The 18,252-nt window shown below is 39.0% G+C and overlaps 1 protein-coding gene across 1 annotated transcript in view; it reads left to right on the plus strand.

Moving 5' to 3' along the window:
• LOC111334475 (cullin-2) overlaps window positions 1–17,197 on the plus strand; it is a 20,665-nt gene extending 3,468 nt beyond the window's left edge. The window contains exons 3-26 of the mRNA XM_088742081.1: window positions 439–533; window positions 1,856–1,964; window positions 2,356–2,438; window positions 2,942–3,000; window positions 3,677–3,714; window positions 4,701–4,811; window positions 5,810–5,972; window positions 6,841–6,930; window positions 7,121–7,155; window positions 7,483–7,590; window positions 7,757–7,819; window positions 8,230–8,313; window positions 8,895–8,939; window positions 9,058–9,144; window positions 9,555–9,701; window positions 10,567–10,644; window positions 10,760–10,826; window positions 10,930–11,035; window positions 13,101–13,191; window positions 13,681–13,782; window positions 14,319–14,372; window positions 15,758–15,820; window positions 16,359–16,409; window positions 16,579–17,197. Of these exons, the coding sequence (XP_088598207.1) occupies window positions 439–533; window positions 1,856–1,964; window positions 2,356–2,438; window positions 2,942–3,000; window positions 3,677–3,714; window positions 4,701–4,811; window positions 5,810–5,972; window positions 6,841–6,930; window positions 7,121–7,155; window positions 7,483–7,590; window positions 7,757–7,819; window positions 8,230–8,313; window positions 8,895–8,939; window positions 9,058–9,144; window positions 9,555–9,701; window positions 10,567–10,644; window positions 10,760–10,826; window positions 10,930–11,035; window positions 13,101–13,191; window positions 13,681–13,782; window positions 14,319–14,372; window positions 15,758–15,820; window positions 16,359–16,409; window positions 16,579–16,659 (2,010 nt within the window). The 3' untranslated portion in view covers window positions 16,660–17,197. The remainder of the gene's footprint in view (window positions 1–438; window positions 534–1,855; window positions 1,965–2,355; window positions 2,439–2,941; window positions 3,001–3,676; window positions 3,715–4,700; window positions 4,812–5,809; window positions 5,973–6,840; window positions 6,931–7,120; window positions 7,156–7,482; window positions 7,591–7,756; window positions 7,820–8,229; window positions 8,314–8,894; window positions 8,940–9,057; window positions 9,145–9,554; window positions 9,702–10,566; window positions 10,645–10,759; window positions 10,827–10,929; window positions 11,036–13,100; window positions 13,192–13,680; window positions 13,783–14,318; window positions 14,373–15,757; window positions 15,821–16,358; window positions 16,410–16,578) is intronic.
• Window positions 17,198–18,252: the final 1,055 nt, after the last annotated feature.

Genomic DNA, 18,252 nt, shown 5'->3' on the forward strand with positions numbered 1-18,252 from the left:
ATATTTTATGTAATATGTGGAAAAAAGCTCCAATTAACTCATGAAAGATTGCTCAATTTTCTTTTCAAAATTTCTTGTATTTCATTTTAAAACTCAGTAGAATTTGATGGTGCCTTGAAAGTAACTTCAAACTTAATTCCATGCATCCCTTCAATTATGAAATGCCCCTGGTGTCAAAGGTCTTCCGGACTGTTCTCTTCAAACTTATCTATAACCTTGAGAAAATGTGGGTGGGGGTATCTGATTGACAAACTTGTGAACAAAAAGGTGGAGACCTATAGAATTAATATATTTACATACACTTGCAATAATACTCCTAGAATTAACAAGACCCAGATTTAGGTTGAGCCAGATAACAAGAACTACTCAATTTGTAAACTGACGTTATTTATGCTCTTTTGTGGTCATAACCATGTCATAATTTGTCTTTTTTTGAAGGCTGTCAGTGGCCCTGATGTTGATATTCTCCGTCTCTACCACAATCACTGGTCACAGTTCAGCAAAGGTTCTTTCTATATGAATCTGTTATTTGGGTGAGTTCTGATACATATGTTGTATTTTTAAGAAATATTTAACTCTTTTACTCTCAGGAGTTGTTACAGTGACACGAACTCAACCGGGGCCACCCAACGTTTTTTAGCCAATCACGAGATGAGTTTTGAACAAAAAAATTGAAGTTCGTTCATCAGCGGATCAATCACTATAAGGGTCAAATTTCACTGTTCGTTTGACAAGATCATATGTGAAGGTATGCGAAAGCTTATAGTTTTTTTAAAGCAAAAAAAATATAATATTTTTCATTTCTATTACGGTAAAGGTGAATAAATATTTACCGAATGGCGGCCAGTAATTTCGAAGACTAAACTGACTTAAGTTAAATTTACCAAATTGCGGCCGACCCACTTTATACAATATATTTTCCGAAACACGGCCTGGAATGCCGAAGGCGAGAGCTTATGTAATTTACTGAATATTGCGGCCGCGAATTTTGAACACGAAACGGGCTCGATCAATGGAAATAATTATATCAAATTACGGCCGGCTAAACCTCAAGGCGAAACCGGCTCAACACAAGTATATTTTTAAAATATTGAAAAACGGCCGTATCTTCAATTTTACCGGGAATTTTAGTAACCAATCACAAGGACAAAGAAAATTTCAAATTTAGTTTTTGCATGTATTACCGGTGGTTGATTCCGTTTGCGTTGTAGTTTGAAAGTCGGGAAGTATTTCAAACATTTACTGATTTGAGATAAAACCATTTCGTCTTCAAAATCTCAGGCCGTGTCAATTCCGCAAATACATTTGTATTGAGTCCGTTTGGTCTTCAATATTCCCAGCCGCATTATTCCGTAAATTATATAAGCTTTCATCCTCGACATTCCAGACCGTGTTTCGAAATATATATTTTATAAGTTAACTCGTTCGTAATTTAGTAAATTTCTTTAAGTCTGAGTCCTTTCAGTCTTCAAACTTCCCGGCCCCAAAATTCGGTAAGTTATACAAGCTTTCTTCTTCAAAACTCCATACCCTATTTCGAAAAATTTTTGTTATAAAAGTTTACTCAGCCGTAATTTGGTAAATTTACGTTGAGTTCGTTCAGTCTTCAAAATTCCCGGCAGCAATACTCGGTAAATTATACAAGTTCTTGTCTCCGACATTCCAGACCGTGTTTCGAAAAATAAATTTCATTGGTTTACCCAGCATTATTCGTTACTTACGTACGTTGAGGCTGTTCAGTCTTCAAAATTACCGGCCGCTATTAGGTAAATTTTTATTCGCTTTTACCGTAAACGAAATAAACAACATATTTATTTCACCGTAAAAAAATGAAGATGTTTTTTTCCCTTTACAGCTATCTGAACACACATCTGAAGAAACAAAAGCAGGATTATGGAGACATGTCTCCATACAGCACATCGTTTTCACCAGATGCGATGGAAGAAGTGATGGATATTGGAGCTGTAAGTAAAAGTTGCTGTATTTTTTTAGGCTCTCTTCACTCCTCAAAGTATGTTCACACATTTAAATTCTATTTTGATATAAAACTTAATAATCAGTGAACAGATTTTGACAGCTGACAAACTTATCAGTTAGACTGTCATCCCAATTAGTTTTGAAATTCTCCAAACCAATTCTCTGGGAAATCTATAGAAGCTGGAAAGAAGAATCATAAGTTACAGGGAAACCCATAATTACTTTGGAGATGATCAATTACTCCTTTTCTCTTTCATTGCAAGAGTTTGATTTTACATTGTAGCATTTTTCAAATAGTCTCAACACACTGTATAATTTCTACATTTTCAAGTCTGAAAAATTCACTGAGTTCATTTTATTTCTTTCTTTCCTTTCCAGCTTGCTCTAGACATCTGGAAAAGAAAGATGATAGAACCTTTGAAAGAAACCCTGGTAGAACATGTACTTATAGAAGTCAAGAGGTAAGTAACTGTTCTTAAGAACAATTTAGCTGGACTTGTGTTAAAGGCTGCATGTGGGACTTATGGTATACCAGCTTCTGAGGCATGAAAATAATGACTAGGACCACTTGGTTACCCCTGGATGGGATGTTACTATAAAGCAAGACACCATACTCTTACATTGCCTCTCTCCACCCAGTGGTTTAAGTGGGAACCACTTAACTTGTAAGGAAACCAGATAAGATGCGAAGGTGACTTTGCAATGAACTAGATGTAGTGTCCAATTGAGAGGAAGTAGCCATTCCCCTAGCCACTTCATGCTGCAGAAACTGGGACATTTGATGCAAGTACAGAATTACATTGTAATGTTGCTTTTTACCTGTGCTCTATTATGAAGTCCCACAAAGCTACAGTGTCTCTGGAAATTTTTATAACTGAATGAATAGTGAGCATAACACTTACACCTGGACTGATAAAACTTTTACACTGTACTTGTACACTGTTGATTTTGTGTATCTTGTCAGGGATCGTGAGGGAGAAGACACACACCAGAACATTGTACATGATACAGTTCTCTCCTTTGGTAAGCTTGGTCACCTATTTCATTTTACTTACAAGTACAGTTGATTGTGATATTTTGAACCCATACCCACCCAAATCTTGTGCTTGTCCAAACCAAATATCAGTACTCTCGGGTTGTCATATTTTTCTTTCATTCTCTCCCCTGCAATTCAAACCCTGAATGATTGAACCTCCTCATAACTCACAGAAATTTTCATTCCCTTCAAGTCATTACCTCACTATTTTGCTCTTGATTTCTAATGATGAATTTAAAAGAATTGGGAGCGAAATTTCTAAGATGCAGAATCCACGATTTAGTGTCTTTATAACCCTTGAACTCCCATGAGTGACCAAGACAGAATTTCTCCTTACAATATCAATACAATATCAAGCAGACAAGTGATGAGAATAAAGAAAAATATCAATTATGGGATTATTAGTTGATCCAATACCAAATTCTCTGAACTAACTTAACAAGAATTGTATGGCAGTCAGTAAGGAGAATTGCTTACGAGATCTTGGGAGCATAATGGTCAATGGAGACGTAGGAGGCCCATGTTGTTTTTCTCTTTCTTTTTCTCGAATTTAGTTTTGTTTTGTTTGTGGTTGGCATGGTTTGCTGCATGACAAAAGGAATATACTTTTCCTCAATGACCGCAAGAATGTTACATTTTGTTTGTTTTCTTTTCCTGTTTTAGTTGAAGTACAGCAGTACCAATCAAAAGGAGCTCTTAGTGTAAGTTGGCAATATTTTTTGCTTGATTCGAGCAAGTGTATTTTTCCATTTTTTAACAAAAAAAAAAAGAGGCAAGGAAAGGACTCCACACTAACTTTTCAACTCACTAGCCAAGTGGCTAGTGACATCTTAGATGTTACGACAATTTCAGTTTGTTTACAAGCCAAACTGGCTGGCTGGTGGAAATCGAAAACCACAAGCCAAAACTGAATTTCTACTAGTTTGTGGTTAGTGGGCTGCCATTATTTTATTTTTATTTTTATTTTAACGACTTTATCGGGCATATCAGATAAATATTTAAACAAGGCAAAAGTACAATAATACAATAAGAAATAGAAAACAGAAGAGAAACTGAGATTAAACTGCACCCAAAAGGGAAGACGCGAACGGGACGTAAAGTCCCATGCAAGGCGCCGCCCATTATGAATTAAAAAACACTATAAAATAGAAAATTACAAAAACACAGAATAAATAATTTGAAGTTAGTGGCACGAGCACGTGCCACACGTGCCACACGTGCCACTAGTGTTGAGCCCAGTAGGAGTTGATTCATTTATTGCCAATTGCTATTTGGCAGACAGAGTATAGAAACCTAATGAACCAACACTCTAAATTCCATTGTTTCCATCAAAATGGAAACAGTGGATAAATAGCCATGTTGTAAAATCATGAACCACTGCTTAAATCCATTCCAACTCAATTTTCCATTTCGATGCCATGACTACCAAATACCTGCAACACTGCCATTTTACAATTCTGGATGCACATAGACCGTCATACACATATTGTGTGGATGACATCCCTTTGTGTCACCAAAAAAAAAACTACTTAACATGTTTGCCAGCTAAAGCTAGCCCTGATCAAAGATTCTACCCATGCTGACCTTTTATTTACATCACTTACTGAGCTGTCATCCCAAAATAAACTTGTGTTAAATTGTACAAAATAATTTGCAGTAGATTTTATGTACATCTACTTTGTTCCAGCTATATGAAGAGGTGTTTGAGAAATCCCTTCTAAAGGAAACCAAAGAGTATTACAGACGAGAATCAGCAGAGCTGCATGCCGATAACACTTGTCAGGCTTTTATTTCTAAGGTATAACACAGAACAAGGTGTAATGAAGGTCATGATAAACTCATGCTGAGCATGTACACTGATTTATTCTCAAACCTGGCCCCTGAAAAATGATAAATACCGTTCAGGTTTTAAAACTCCGTTTAACATCATTGATTTAGGTCAACGCACTAGACAGGAAAATGGAGCATTCTCAAACTGAGTATTGATAAAACCAAAGCCAAAGTTATCCCAGCAACCAAGAAGAACAAAGGTTTTCACTATCATTAGTCCATGTTTAAAGCGCGAGAATACGCAAATCACCAAGTTAAGATTGTTTGTAGTTTTGCATCTGGTTGGTTTGGAGGGTGGTACGAGTTTTCTAGACCAATCACAGGGAAAAGTTTAGTAAAAACACCTATTTCTTTTGAAAATCAACCTTGAATTGCTCTATAGCCATTATATCAAATTACAATCTTTCTACTGCAGTACTTGGGTCTTCTTAGTTCAGGTTGCAGTTCAATTCAGTTCTATTTGAAAGCCTCTATTTGCTTCCTTCATTTACTGTACTGTGTGAGTTTTCAATTTTTGGAGTAATTTTGGTTAACATGGACTGAGATTTCCCTATCGACTTCCCTAACCTCCCTAGAGCAGCTGTAAAAAATAGGAAGAACCACGAAATACCCAGAGAGGTCGTTATTTAAGAATTGATTCACGCTTGGCATGCGTACATCCTCTTTCGTATTCACCTTAGGGACCCGGTCACTTCGCCTACGTATCATCTCGCCGACACCTTTGGCTAACTGGTCGACATATCGGTCACTTGGTTGACCAGTGGTGTCGGCGAGTTGACCAAAGAAGTCGGCGAGTTGACCAAAGAAGTCGGCGAGTTGACCAAAGAAGTCGGCGAGTTGACCAAAGAAGTCGGCGAGTTGACCAAAGAAATCGGCGAGTGGACTTATTAGTGGAGTGACACGTAACCTTACAGTTTGTTCGCACTAAGTCAAATGTCATTCATGGCATTTTGATGTACTCTTCAGGTCGACATCCGTATTCAGGACGAGGATTTAAGAACCAGGAAATTCTTTCACCCCGTGTCCTACAGTCGGGTGATAAGGGAGTGCGAAGCACGCATGGTGGAGGATTATATTCCTTACTTACAAATAGAATGTCGGCAGATGGTGCAAGAGGAAAATACTCAGTGTTAGTCACAGTTTTATTGTTTTTGTTGTAAAAGTTAAGGAGGTTTTTCATTTGTCAAGGCAACTTCTTCTTTTGACCACCTTGTCCTGCAACCTCCTTCTTAGAATCTTCCCTCTTTGACTTTTTTCATCGAGGAGAATTCTTTCATTGTAGACCGATGGAAAAAAAGATTCATAAAAGAAGCCTGAAATAAATCCAGGCTTCGAAGAGATTCAAACACGTTTCAAATTTGCCTTGCTTTCAGCGTGTGGATTTGTTGCTAGTAGCGCCCAACCAGAACCTGTGAGACACAAATTCGAATTTGGTTGAAGCCTAAATATTTCCAGGCTTCTTTTCTAGAATTACTAAAATTGCAGTCCATCAGTGGGAATTATTTCATTGCTTGTATCAAAGCTCTATAGCAAACATCATGAGGTGTCCGCTTTCCCCCGGTTTTGGGTCACAAAAGGGCCTCAATGAAGTGTGTTCGTCCGCTTGATGGACGGAAGAAAAATCGGGACTTCAGGCGACGTCCGCTTAATTCAGGGTGTAACACTAACCCCGTATACCCTTACATCAGTGTGCATTTTCTCCTCAGTGTCCTTTATTATTTCTGACGACCGTGACTAAGAGAATTTGATGAACAATCAAGAGGTTCCTTAGTTAGCGGTCATTTGCTTTACTTACATGACGTCGATGTTTGGTTCAGCAGTGATACTGCTATGAGAATTTAGATGCTAGTCACTGTTGAGGGTTAAAAGGTTGATATAAGTCTACTGTGTTCTGGTTGAATTGTATCATTTATCACACCAGAAATGAAACTCGCTCGTAATTTGGTAAATGATTCTACAGGTATCGTCAACGATCTTTGGTTTTTCTTGTTATTCAGATCTTTCAAAGCTGTTTACACTTCTGAAACATATTCCTCGTGGATTGCAAGCCATGGTGACAGAACTGGAGGAGCACATCACGAAGACAGGTAACAAATTCACATACATACTTTTTTCTTTTTTCGTGTTACCTAGTTTTCATGAGTTATAATAACCTGTGGAGGGAGAATACGCATTGGAAGTGCTTTATGGGAATCTCTATTTATTTAATGTAAGCCCATAAATATGCAACGAAAACTTAGAACTTAAAGCGTATACTTTATTTGTTATTTTTTGTAGGTCTCCAAGCAATCAAATCAGTCAAAGTTGAGAATGTGAGTGAGCCTCTTACGTAGCGCACATGCAGTCGTTTTCTCTTTTCCATAAAATTTATTCTCACTTGAACGATAGTTCACAATTGGATTAGATTTACTTTTTTAAATGCTTAAAAGCAATAGACCGCTCTTTCTATCGATTTACCGGCGTAATAACCCACAAGGGATGTCGGGAGAACACGAGAAAATTTACAAACTTTTCGAGTTTTGGCATCTATCAAGGAATAGATAGGGAGCAGCGTAGCCAATCAGATTGCAGCATTTGTGATAGAGTGCCAGTAGATTTATGCTAATGAGTCATAGGTATTCATGTGCGTGCAATTTCAGGGCCCACAGCAATATGTAGACGAGTTACTGGGAATCCACAGAAAATTCTCACATCTCATCAAGGATACATTTAGGGACGATCCTGCATTTATATCAGCATTGGACAAGGTGAGTCATTAGTTCATGTCCATGTACTATGAAACTAAATGAAGAGTTTTTTATCAAGCTTGTTTAAAGTTGTGTCTGTTATATACTGAGCGAAAAGTATACCTTTTTAGATACTTTTAATTCACCAGTGGTCTTTTTTTTTTTTTCGTTTTCATTCTTCTTCCAGGCGTGTGCAACTATAGTCAATTATAGGCATGATCCTAAACGCTCTTCAAAATCTCCAGAACTGGTAATAGATCTAACGTTTTTAAACAGTCGTAAAAAGTGTTGGAGCTCTTTTCGATCGAGTGTCGTAAAACCAAACCAAAGCAATAACGACAGCCAATCAAAGCGAGGAAAATATCACCAGGAGCCAGTAAGAACTCAAGTAAAAACGAGCAAACTGCCTGAAGCGCGGGAAAAACGCGGGTGACCCAGTCTCGATTGGTTTTAGTTTTGAATCTGATTGGCTGAGAAAATTGCGCGAGTTTATTCTGGACCAATCACATAACGAAGTGAAGCAAAAAGAAAGCATTCCTGGATTACTTTCGACACTCAATTGGAAATTGCTCTCTTCTGTATTGTAGTTATATTGCATCGTGAGTTTTAGCTACATTTCTTGTCGTCTTGAAATTTTTGTCTTCTCTGTCGTTTTAATAGCTTGCCAAATACTGCGATTCCATTCTGAAAAAGAGTACAAAGAACCTCAGTGATGCAGAGTTAGATGAAAAACTTGGTGATATTGTAAGTTATCATTTTTATTCTAGCTACGTTCTTAAGTAAGGCTTACTTTGTATGGGTATTCCTGCCGTAGATTTGCTCTATTGACTCCACCAACCGAGAATTAAGGGAAAATGTTCGTAAGTTCCATATCGCTGTAGTGACTGATAGAAACGATTTGTATAGGTAATAAGTTGATCTAGATTGCAATGTGGAATAAACAACCACAAGTAAAATTTTAGTTTGAAAAATTGTTCTAACCCGCAAACACAGCGGTCAAACGTCTACACATGCGCGGACGTTGTCTTGATTGGGTGAACTGCTTTCATCCCGACAGAACCAAGTTTTCTTACAGGAGTTATAAACATCTACACAAGCCAGTGACGCTTAGTCTTTCAAAAACGTGTAAAATTTTTGTAAAGCTCAAAACAGAATGGTAAATCAACAGGATGCCCGCAATGGAATAAGCTTTGTGTTTTAACAAGAAATTCAAGACCGCACGAGACATTTACTTGATGAAGGATTTCCTACACACAATCAATTTTAAAATGTTCTATTTTTCGTTGATGTTAAGACTGTTCTTATTACTTTTTTTCTTCTCATAGATAATTATTTTTAAATATATTGATGACAAGGACATTTTTCAAAAGGTGAGTTTTTGCACATGTAACTTCCGAACGCTTGGAATTCGCTTCATTGCTTCTCCACATAGAATGTGCTGCACTTCTTAAAAGCGCAATTACCTTGAATGATCCTTTTGTTTTTTAGTTCTACTCCAAAATGTTAGCAAAGAGACTTATTCACACACTTTCAGTTTCAATGGACGCTGAAGAGGGGATGATAAGTCGCTTAAAGGTGAGAACGCTTGCGTGACTTGAGGATACGGTAGACCGTTACGGGTGTCCTTCGCGAAAAAAAGGTTTATAACGCGCTGTTTGAAGCGTAACCACCATAAACTATATATCCTTGGAAAGATTATTAAATGTGCTATCCGACAAAAATTGTTCAGTTTTAGCTTGATCTAATCTTAAACCGACTGAGGTGCAACAATTCGAAATAGACGATGTTTCTTTGAACGAACTAATCGGATATCAAATCTGACCGCACAAATAAAACTTCTACAGTTTCAGTCCTGAGAGGTTGATCGGTTGGTACCAGGGAAATGAAGCAACGGTAAAGCAATTAAGGATTGCTGTCGACTTTCTATTAAAACTAATCAAACTATTGTATTCAGCTATATTGCCCTACATTTTTTTCTCTTGTAGCACGCCTGTGGCTATGAATACACTAACAAGCTTCACCGCATGTTTACTGACATCAGTATCAGCTCTGACCTCAACTCTAGTTTTAACGATTTCCTTTCTAATACCAACGCGTCTCTTGGAGTTAGTTTTAGCCTCTTTGTATTACAGGTAAGTTAATTTGATTCCTAAACATCTGCAGTTTTTCGGAGAATTAAGGCTGATAGTTTCGAAAGAAACTGTTTGACGTGGAAAGGAATGACAAGGACACATCGAAACCAGTCGCTAGGCATTTTAATTTACCTAATCATTCTAAGCAACATATGGCAATCTGCGGTCTTTCCTTACACTTAGGTAGCACGGAAAGCCGTAAAAATCTTGAACAAAAGCTCATCTTTCAAACCGGCAGTCTAAATCCCACAGGGATCAACGAACGCTTTTCATTCCACTAATTTATTCTTGTTTTTCTCGTTACCATGTTCCCACCAATAACGTAGCTCCATTTTCTGCCTTTAAAAGCACACACAACCCACAATTCCTCTATTCGCTCCGACGAAGGGCTAACGCTCGAAACGTCAGCTTTTGTAATCGTTACGGTGGCCAATTTACCATTTCAACTTTGTTGCTATATCCAAATTCGGAGAATTAGATTCTCAAATCAGTTACGCAAAGTAGAGGTGGAATTAGATGGCCAATGTGCAGCATTAATCAGAGCGCTTATAGAATGGATGTCGTAAAACCTTAATCGAAGTAATCTCAACACAAAATCACAAAAAGGAAAATACCTTTAAGAGCCAATGAGAACTCAAAGTAAAAACAACCGAACTGACTAAAGCGCGGGAAAACATGGGCGACCAAGTCGCGATTGGCATGCATCTGATTGGTTGAGTGAGTGGTGCGACTTTTCTGGACCAATCACACAGCGAAGTAAAGCAAACTCATTACAATCTCATATCACTTTCGACCCTTAATCGAAAATTAATCCATTGACGAGTTATTTCTTACATAAATTCTGTTTCTCGTGTAAACTTTTTAGTCTGGGGCGTGGCCTCTTGGACAGACTTCAGTCTCACCGCTGTCCATCCCTCAGGAATTAGTGAAATCCGTTCAAATGGTATGCCACAATGACTTACATTTAACAATGTTTTTGTAACAGTTTGTTGATGTTTCCCATTTTTGGACTTACAGCTGATTACTTTATTTTTTGCTTTGAATGTCTTTTTTTTCAGTTTGAACAATTTTACAATGGAAGATTTAATGGCCGTAAACTAACGTGGCTACAACACCTGTCGACCGGTGAGATAAATACCGAGGCGCAAAAAGTTCAAATATTTCTTCTTTTACTTCCCTTTTGATAACAAAGATGAAAAGATCCCTAACTCTCTTTGTCTCATTGCAGGCGAAGTCAAAGTGAGCTACCTTAAGCGCCCTTACTTCATCACAGTTACCACGTATCAAATGGCGGTCATACTGCTCTTTAATGAAAAGATAAGCTTGCATTTTAGGTAGGTCATGATATTATACGGGGGTGGGGGCGGAGAGGAGGGGTTGGCACAGCTGTTAACCCTTTAACACCCTAAATGTGGTTGTTCTCCCTTAAAGCTGCTACACTTTTCCGCACAAAATTTGTTACGAAAATTTGGTGTTAGATCAGGATAACAACGTTTACCTGATAACTTTGAGTATTCTCATGACCTGTTTCCTGGATAATGTATGGATATTGTAGGGAGAAGTTACATGATGATCACTTTTAGGAGTTCACGGTTTTCACCTCTTAGTATACATTTCCAAAGTTTGTTATTTACATCGTCTTCGCCATCCTTAACTCTTCAACCCTAAGAATGACTGGCATCTAACTTCCCAACCTCGTTCCCAGGGTCTCTCATCTTCCCGCGCCTCCTCTCTCCTCGCTCGCTCCAGGGGGGCGGGAAGATGAGAGACCCTGGGAACGAGGTTGCTAACTTCCCCTTACGGCATCACCTCTAAATCAAACATGAACGTCATGAGAGTAAAGGAAATGATCGCTAACTAAGGAAAATTTGTTTAGCGAATTCTCCTCGTCAGTGCCAAAGGAAATGGTTAGAGAACAGTAAGGAGAATATGCAAACTGATGCTAGGGTGTAATAGGTTAACGAACTTTATTCATTATTGCATCGGTCATATTTCGCGGGTGTTAGTGTTTGTCTTCCTTAGCCTGAGTACTTTTTTTTTTTTTTTTTTTTAATCAAGCTCGAACGATGAGCGTTGAAATCGATTGCTCTTATTTTGGAGATGTTGTTATGGGGTTGGGGGGGAGGGGGTTAGGGGGACGGAGTGGCTTTTTGGAAGGGTTTAAAATAATTTTCTCTTGACCACAATACCCCTAATCACATAGTTCTTTATTTGAGCGTGAGCACTCTCGCTGGATATAGATACCGATGTCCAGTGTGCTATCTTTCTATAATATCAAGAAATGGATAGACATTCTAGTCTTCTCGGATAAGGACGAATAAATCGTAGGTCCCGTCTCCTGCATCTATTGATAATAATAATAATAATAATAATAATAATAATAATAATAATAATAATAATAATAATAATAACATACAGTATTTTAAGAGCGCTAATTCCCAATGGTCCAAAAGCGCTTTACATGATAGAAATAACATAAGAAATATCCCACAAAATAAACCTACAACTACAAAATTACATTATCATCCTATAAAAACATAATCACTCTATACAATAACATCATAATAAACTAGTAATTAATTAGGATATATCAACAAAGTTGAAATGGTAAATTGGCCACCGTAACGGTTACAAAAGCTGACGTTTCGAGCGTTAACCCTTCGTCGGAGCGAATAATAGTAATCAATTAATTTGGTTAGGTAGGGGATGTTAAAGAACCCACTCACGAGAGAACTATGATGTGGTCTGGCCTGTTTACTGGGAATTGGGGGGAGGGGGCATCTTCAACTTCCTTTGATTGATATTGTAAACTGCTTGCTGCAGTCCAGCTAAAGTCCCCCGAAAGTGTTGTAAATTAATTCTGAAAAGCCCTTAGGGGAGAATTAATAACAAAAGTATTGTATTATTGTATTGCTTCGTCAAATGGCTAACGTTAGAAATTACAGCTTTTTCAAATTTCACAAGAGCGTTAAAAATCTTGAAACACCGAAGATCTGATAAGAAACTCTCCCCTCTAACCACCATACTTTTCGTTGTTAATAAGTTCTAAGAATTCAATGTTATATCAATATAACACCCTCTCGCTGAGAATTTTCATCTTTCTTCTTCGCCTGTTTACTCCTTATTGCGTTCAACTGTTCGGGAGTTAACATTTTAAACCCTAAGAAAGACCAGCATCTAATTTCTCCTTACAATAACACCGCTGAAACTTTCACTAAGGTCACGAATTCTCGTGGCCTGAATTAATGAATCGCCAACCTAAGAAGCTTTGATTGTTAAATGAATTCTCCTTGTCAGTACCAAAGGAAATGTTTAGAGAAGAGTTTGGAGAACATAGATAGTGATGTTCTTGCTTAAATGGTCAACTGTTCGAACAATCTAGCGAATTCTCATTTTCAGCGAAATCCTTGAACAAACTCAACTGGTGGAGAAGGAATTAGTTAGGACGCTACAATCCTTGGCGGACGTGCGACTCATATTACTTTCCGAGGTAAGGAGAACAAGGAGCTTAGGATTTAATCACTTAATTGGGGGTCGCATTAGAAGCCGGATGTCGGATCCCCAGGGCCCAGCACTAACTCAAGGTCAAATTCTAATCTGGGTTTCTTTAGTCTTTGTTCAAAAGTCATTTTTGGGGATAATATTCCCTATACATTTTGGAGCATCCAATCACCAAGTTGTCGACAAGAAGAATTCCGCTGAATTTCCTTTTAAAGCGTTCAGATCTGAAATCGGATTTCACAGTAACTCTGGGTTATCCCAACCCAGCTTTGAACAACCCGCCCCAGGCCTTATTGCCGTGAGTTTAGCCTGCTCGTTTTCACCTTACGGCCATTGAAAGCCCTGCTTTATACCGTTTGTCGTAGGGAGTTTGAGATCATCCCAGGTGCTACTTGTCAACTGGACTTGCCCGCTTCTTCTTCCTTTCCGTAATTGTATTAGATTGCGGCCTCTTCTTTATTTACATTTTCTCTTTCAGGACGCCGACCCCACCCAGTGTACATATTCTTTAAACATGGATTTTTCCAGTAAACGGACGAAGTTGAAAGTCACTGCCGCAGTGCAGAGGGAAACTCCTCAGGTAGAAAGAGTTACTGTCAAACTGTTTAATCTGATTTCTTTGATCAGTAAAAATAGAAAACAGCAGAAACCCCTCTCAACAGTTGTCAAGCTACGAACGAATTATTCACTAAATAATTAACAACTGTTCACCGAACTGAGTATATTTACCTAGCCGCGGAGTGGCGAGTTAGATATTCACTGTTAGTTTATACTAAAACGGTGTGGTAATATTACACAGAAAGATGATTTTAATTCATTTGTTCCTGCAACGATTACAATGTTCTTGGGCTCAAATCCCTTGCGAGTTCGGAGGTGAATAGCAAAAGATATTCGGAGCTTGAGTTGCCAATCAGAAGGCGCCCTCAACGCTATGCACTGTTTTAGTATATACTAAACATGACCAATGAATGAAAACGTTTATTCATGTATTCGGTTTATTTGTCCTCTTCCTGCTTTCTTTAATTTTGCAAAGAGAAATACCTTGTTGGTGTAGAAGGCAAAGAGGACAGTAATTAAGGATTCATCAGTATTTCATCGGCTTCTCTTTTCCCGCAGGACACCGAGCAGACCTTGTCAGCGGTCGATGATGACAGGAAAATGTACCTTCAAGTAAGATATTTTGGAGACGGTTTTTTTTCATTCTGTCACTCGGCTCATATCAGGGAATTTAAGCAAACCACGACGGCGACAGCAACGAGAACGTGGAAAAACAACAGATCTAATTGGCAGAACAATAGCCCAGCACGTGCGTTTTAAAACTTTGTACAATTCTTAGCCGTCCTCTGCAAAACAACAACGTGAAATCCCCAAAGGTTGCGTCGTCTGCGAACGGAAACCGCGACGGCAAATTATTGTAATTTCCATTTGGAACACAACGCTGCAACCATACGTTAGTGCTGAGGTTGAGGTGTGGCGCCTTAAGAGATAGTAAACACCTGCGGCCATTGTTGTAATGCTAATTAAGGCCCTGTTTACAAGCAGGTAGGGTAACCCTAGTGCTAGGGTTACCCTGGCAGGAGGGTTACCCTAACGCTCCCACATTTCTTCTTTTATTCATCGACGTGTTTACAAGGCAGCTTGGGTTACTCTAGCACTAGGGTAACCTTAGCTGAGCGCTAGGGTTACCCTAGCGCCAGGGTAACCCTAGCTGCCTTGTAAACGCTCTGCTGGGGATAACTCGCCTACCCGGGACAACTTTTTACTTGTTTCCAGACCCTTTGAACATTGATAACAATGCGTGCGGTTACCAAGCATAGGTAAGTTGTCCTGGGTGGTAGGGTGACCCTACCTGTGAAATTTTGCTTGTAAACCCGGGCTATCTTTGACCCGCCTCGAATTTGTAAACAGGGCCTAAAAGTAGAAACTCATTTTTTAATAGACGTCTTCCTTCGTGTCGCCGTCGTGACTACTTAAGGTCCCTAATATTGAAGCTGAAGGGAGAAGGAAGGGGCAAAATAAAGTTACGTGTAGATTATTAACTCTTTAATTCGCAAGATCTTACCTGTAAGATCTTCCCTCTAGGAGCCACACATTTCCTTGTAAATTTATCAGGAGAATTTGGTGCTAGATCAACATAACAACATCTATCTGATAAGTATGATGCACGATCCTCGCAGTAGAGAGCGCTATTTATACAATAGCGAAAATCAGACCTGAAAAAAATCAGGCCTGTACGGGATTCGAACCACTGACCTTTGCGATACTAGTGCAGCGCTCTACCAATTGAGCTAACAAGCCAACTGCGAGCAGGCCGTTAAGTTGATTCGTAATAAACCCGTGATGATAAATTAGGTACAATGAATATATGAAGTTCATATATTTTGAACTGCGGTTGTAGATACGTACAGGGATACATTGTACCTGATCTATCTGATAAGTTTGAGTATTCTCATTACCTGTTTGCTGGATAATGTATGGATATTATTGGGAGATGTTACATGTTGATCACTTCAGGGAGTTCAGTGAAGGGTTGAACTTATTTCGTCTACGTTTAGGCTGCCATCGTCAGAATAATGAAATCCAGAAAAGTTTTAAAGCACAACGCTCTCATTCAAGAGGTAAGAAAATTACATGTTGCTGATCAAACGAATTCTAAAGATATGTTGCATTATGGCGAGAGTGGTACACGAGATATTCGAATGGTGATCGTGCGGAGACACGAATCCAGATGTCTCGAGTTCGAGACATGGTGAGGTCTTAAGGCGAGACACTATATTTTCACACAACCTTTCTCTACTCAGCAGAGTATAAATTGGTAAATTGGTAACAAAAAACTCTCAGAGAAACTTGACGTGTCGCGGGATGGGGAAGCAACATTCCAAGTCGCTTCATGCTGGCCAACTGGTTTGTGTTGAGAATTTTCCCATACTTCACTTAAAGAGTAAACGTGGCAACCAAGGTATTTACAGGGGTTTGCATGTCTACCATTTACTCTTCCCCCGCACTCCCTTTTTTGCGTTTAAATAAATCCTGGCCAGACGGAACTCGGTAAGATAGCAAACTTAGGGGTGTATATTTGGGGCTGGTACAGGTTTCTCGGCGGCATTGTGAGAGAAGGGTCAATTGTGTTGACTTCTAGTGTTTTCTCCGCAACAGGTAATAAGCCAGTCGAGTGCACGATTCACGCCCAGTATAGCGATGATCAAGGTATGTCACAATTAAATGTGTGTAGTATTTTTTGTTAACCGTAGTTATTTCCCCTGGTGTTCGTTTCCTTTTCTATTTTTTTCACCACCTCTTCATGATAATTAAACTTTCCTTTCTCCACCCTCGTGATAACCACTAAACGTTTTTCTTTACTCCATGTCCGTTTCAGAAATGCATCGAAGCACTGATCGATAAACAGTATATTGAAAGACGGGAGGGGAGTAAGGACGAGTACACTTACATGGCATGATGGGAAAGCAGATCGAGTACCAAGCTCTCAAACAGTCTGGAACTTGTTTGGATATCAGCGGGGCCCGTTCTCTCCCCTCGCATTGGACCGTTTATGAAGAACAGAGATAAAGACTGGGCCCGAGGAAGAGATGTGCTGTAATTTCGTACTCAAAATGAGCTCGTGTTTTTCTCAATGGATGGCGAACTGAAAAAGGTTCAAGAGCTTCGGGGCTAAATTTTTTCGATGTAACGCATCACTGTTTAATCGCTTTTTAACTGTCCACTGACTTTAAGGCTTGTACGATGCCTCGTATTTATTGAAAACTTTTCCTCTAATGTATCTTCGAGATACATTAACTGAACAGTTCTAAGCAATTAACGAATAAGTTTCTATTTTTCGCAGTTTTCATGTATCTTTTTTTTTTAGAATAATTCATTTGCCAAGAGCAGTTTTTCCTCCTGTAAACAAACATTTTTCTTTTATAGATTGTTATTAGAATCTATTGCATTGTAATTTGATATTTTTTGTACATTAATCTATTTGTGGATACTAAGAACTAGTGTCTGAGTATCTTTAATGACAGTGTTAATTGGCAATCCCTCATTTCCCTGGGTAGTAAAGGTAAAGTCAGTATTTGAGCCGAGTGGCCCGCTCCAGTCACAGATCTAGAGGAGGGGCACGGAGGTCCCGCACCTCCCCCCCCCTCCCCTTATTTTGGGTAAAAATAAACGCAGAGGGAAGAAAAGCCGGCAGGTGAACACACACAAACAAAAACAACCCCCGCCCCTCTAGCTCAAGGTCTGGATCTGCCACTGCACTCAGCCGGAGCTTATTCCGGTTTCCTTAGAATGGGGCAATAAGGAGTACCACTACTCCCCTCCGCATAGGGTGCTACTTCCCCCCCCCCCCCCATCGGACTCTAGCCAAGAGAGGTTTTTTAAAGTGATTTCTTAAAATCAGTATTTCGATTTCAGTGGGAACTCTGACGCACCCCCCCCCCCTCTCCTCCATGTCAGATTTTGAGAGCAGATTGTGGTTGCTTTTCGATTGGCCTCCAGACTCCGATCAAAAACTGAAAGCGACAGCACTCCTGACTCCGATCAAAAACTGAAAGCGACAGCAAATAATGTATGGGGCAATCAGAAAATCGAGACTATCTTTAACTTCGTGAAATTCCAATACCGTCCTTCGACGTCGAAATAAATTTTTTTGTTTTAAGAGTACATTCCCTGAATGCTTTGCTAAAGCGGACATGTCTGCCCAAGCTGTACCTTGTTGACCCCCGGGTACACTTCAATTAAAAAATCGACCTCAATAATGGGAAAATAGTTCTAGTCTTTAACTCATTTTCCATATGGTTTGTTGCGTGATTTTTTCTGAAACGAGGAAGGGTGAACAACGATGATTATGTTGCCGAACACCTTCTAACGGAATAGGAACTTAATTATTTAGATTACAAGAATCTGGACAAGTGGAATTTCTATTTGAATTTCTTGTGTTTAATGTTCTCATCTTTTTCAAAGTAAAAAGGAATGAAACAGGCTGAGCGTCCATCACTTTCACAAGATGAAAAATTACTGCGTTGTTGCCTATGTTAAATGTCCTTATCTT

This window comes from Stylophora pistillata, chromosome 12 (genome assembly GCF_964205215.1).
Source record: "Stylophora pistillata chromosome 12, jaStyPist1.2, whole genome shotgun sequence".
NCBI classification, from domain to species: Eukaryota; Metazoa; Cnidaria; class Anthozoa; order Scleractinia; family Pocilloporidae; genus Stylophora; species Stylophora pistillata.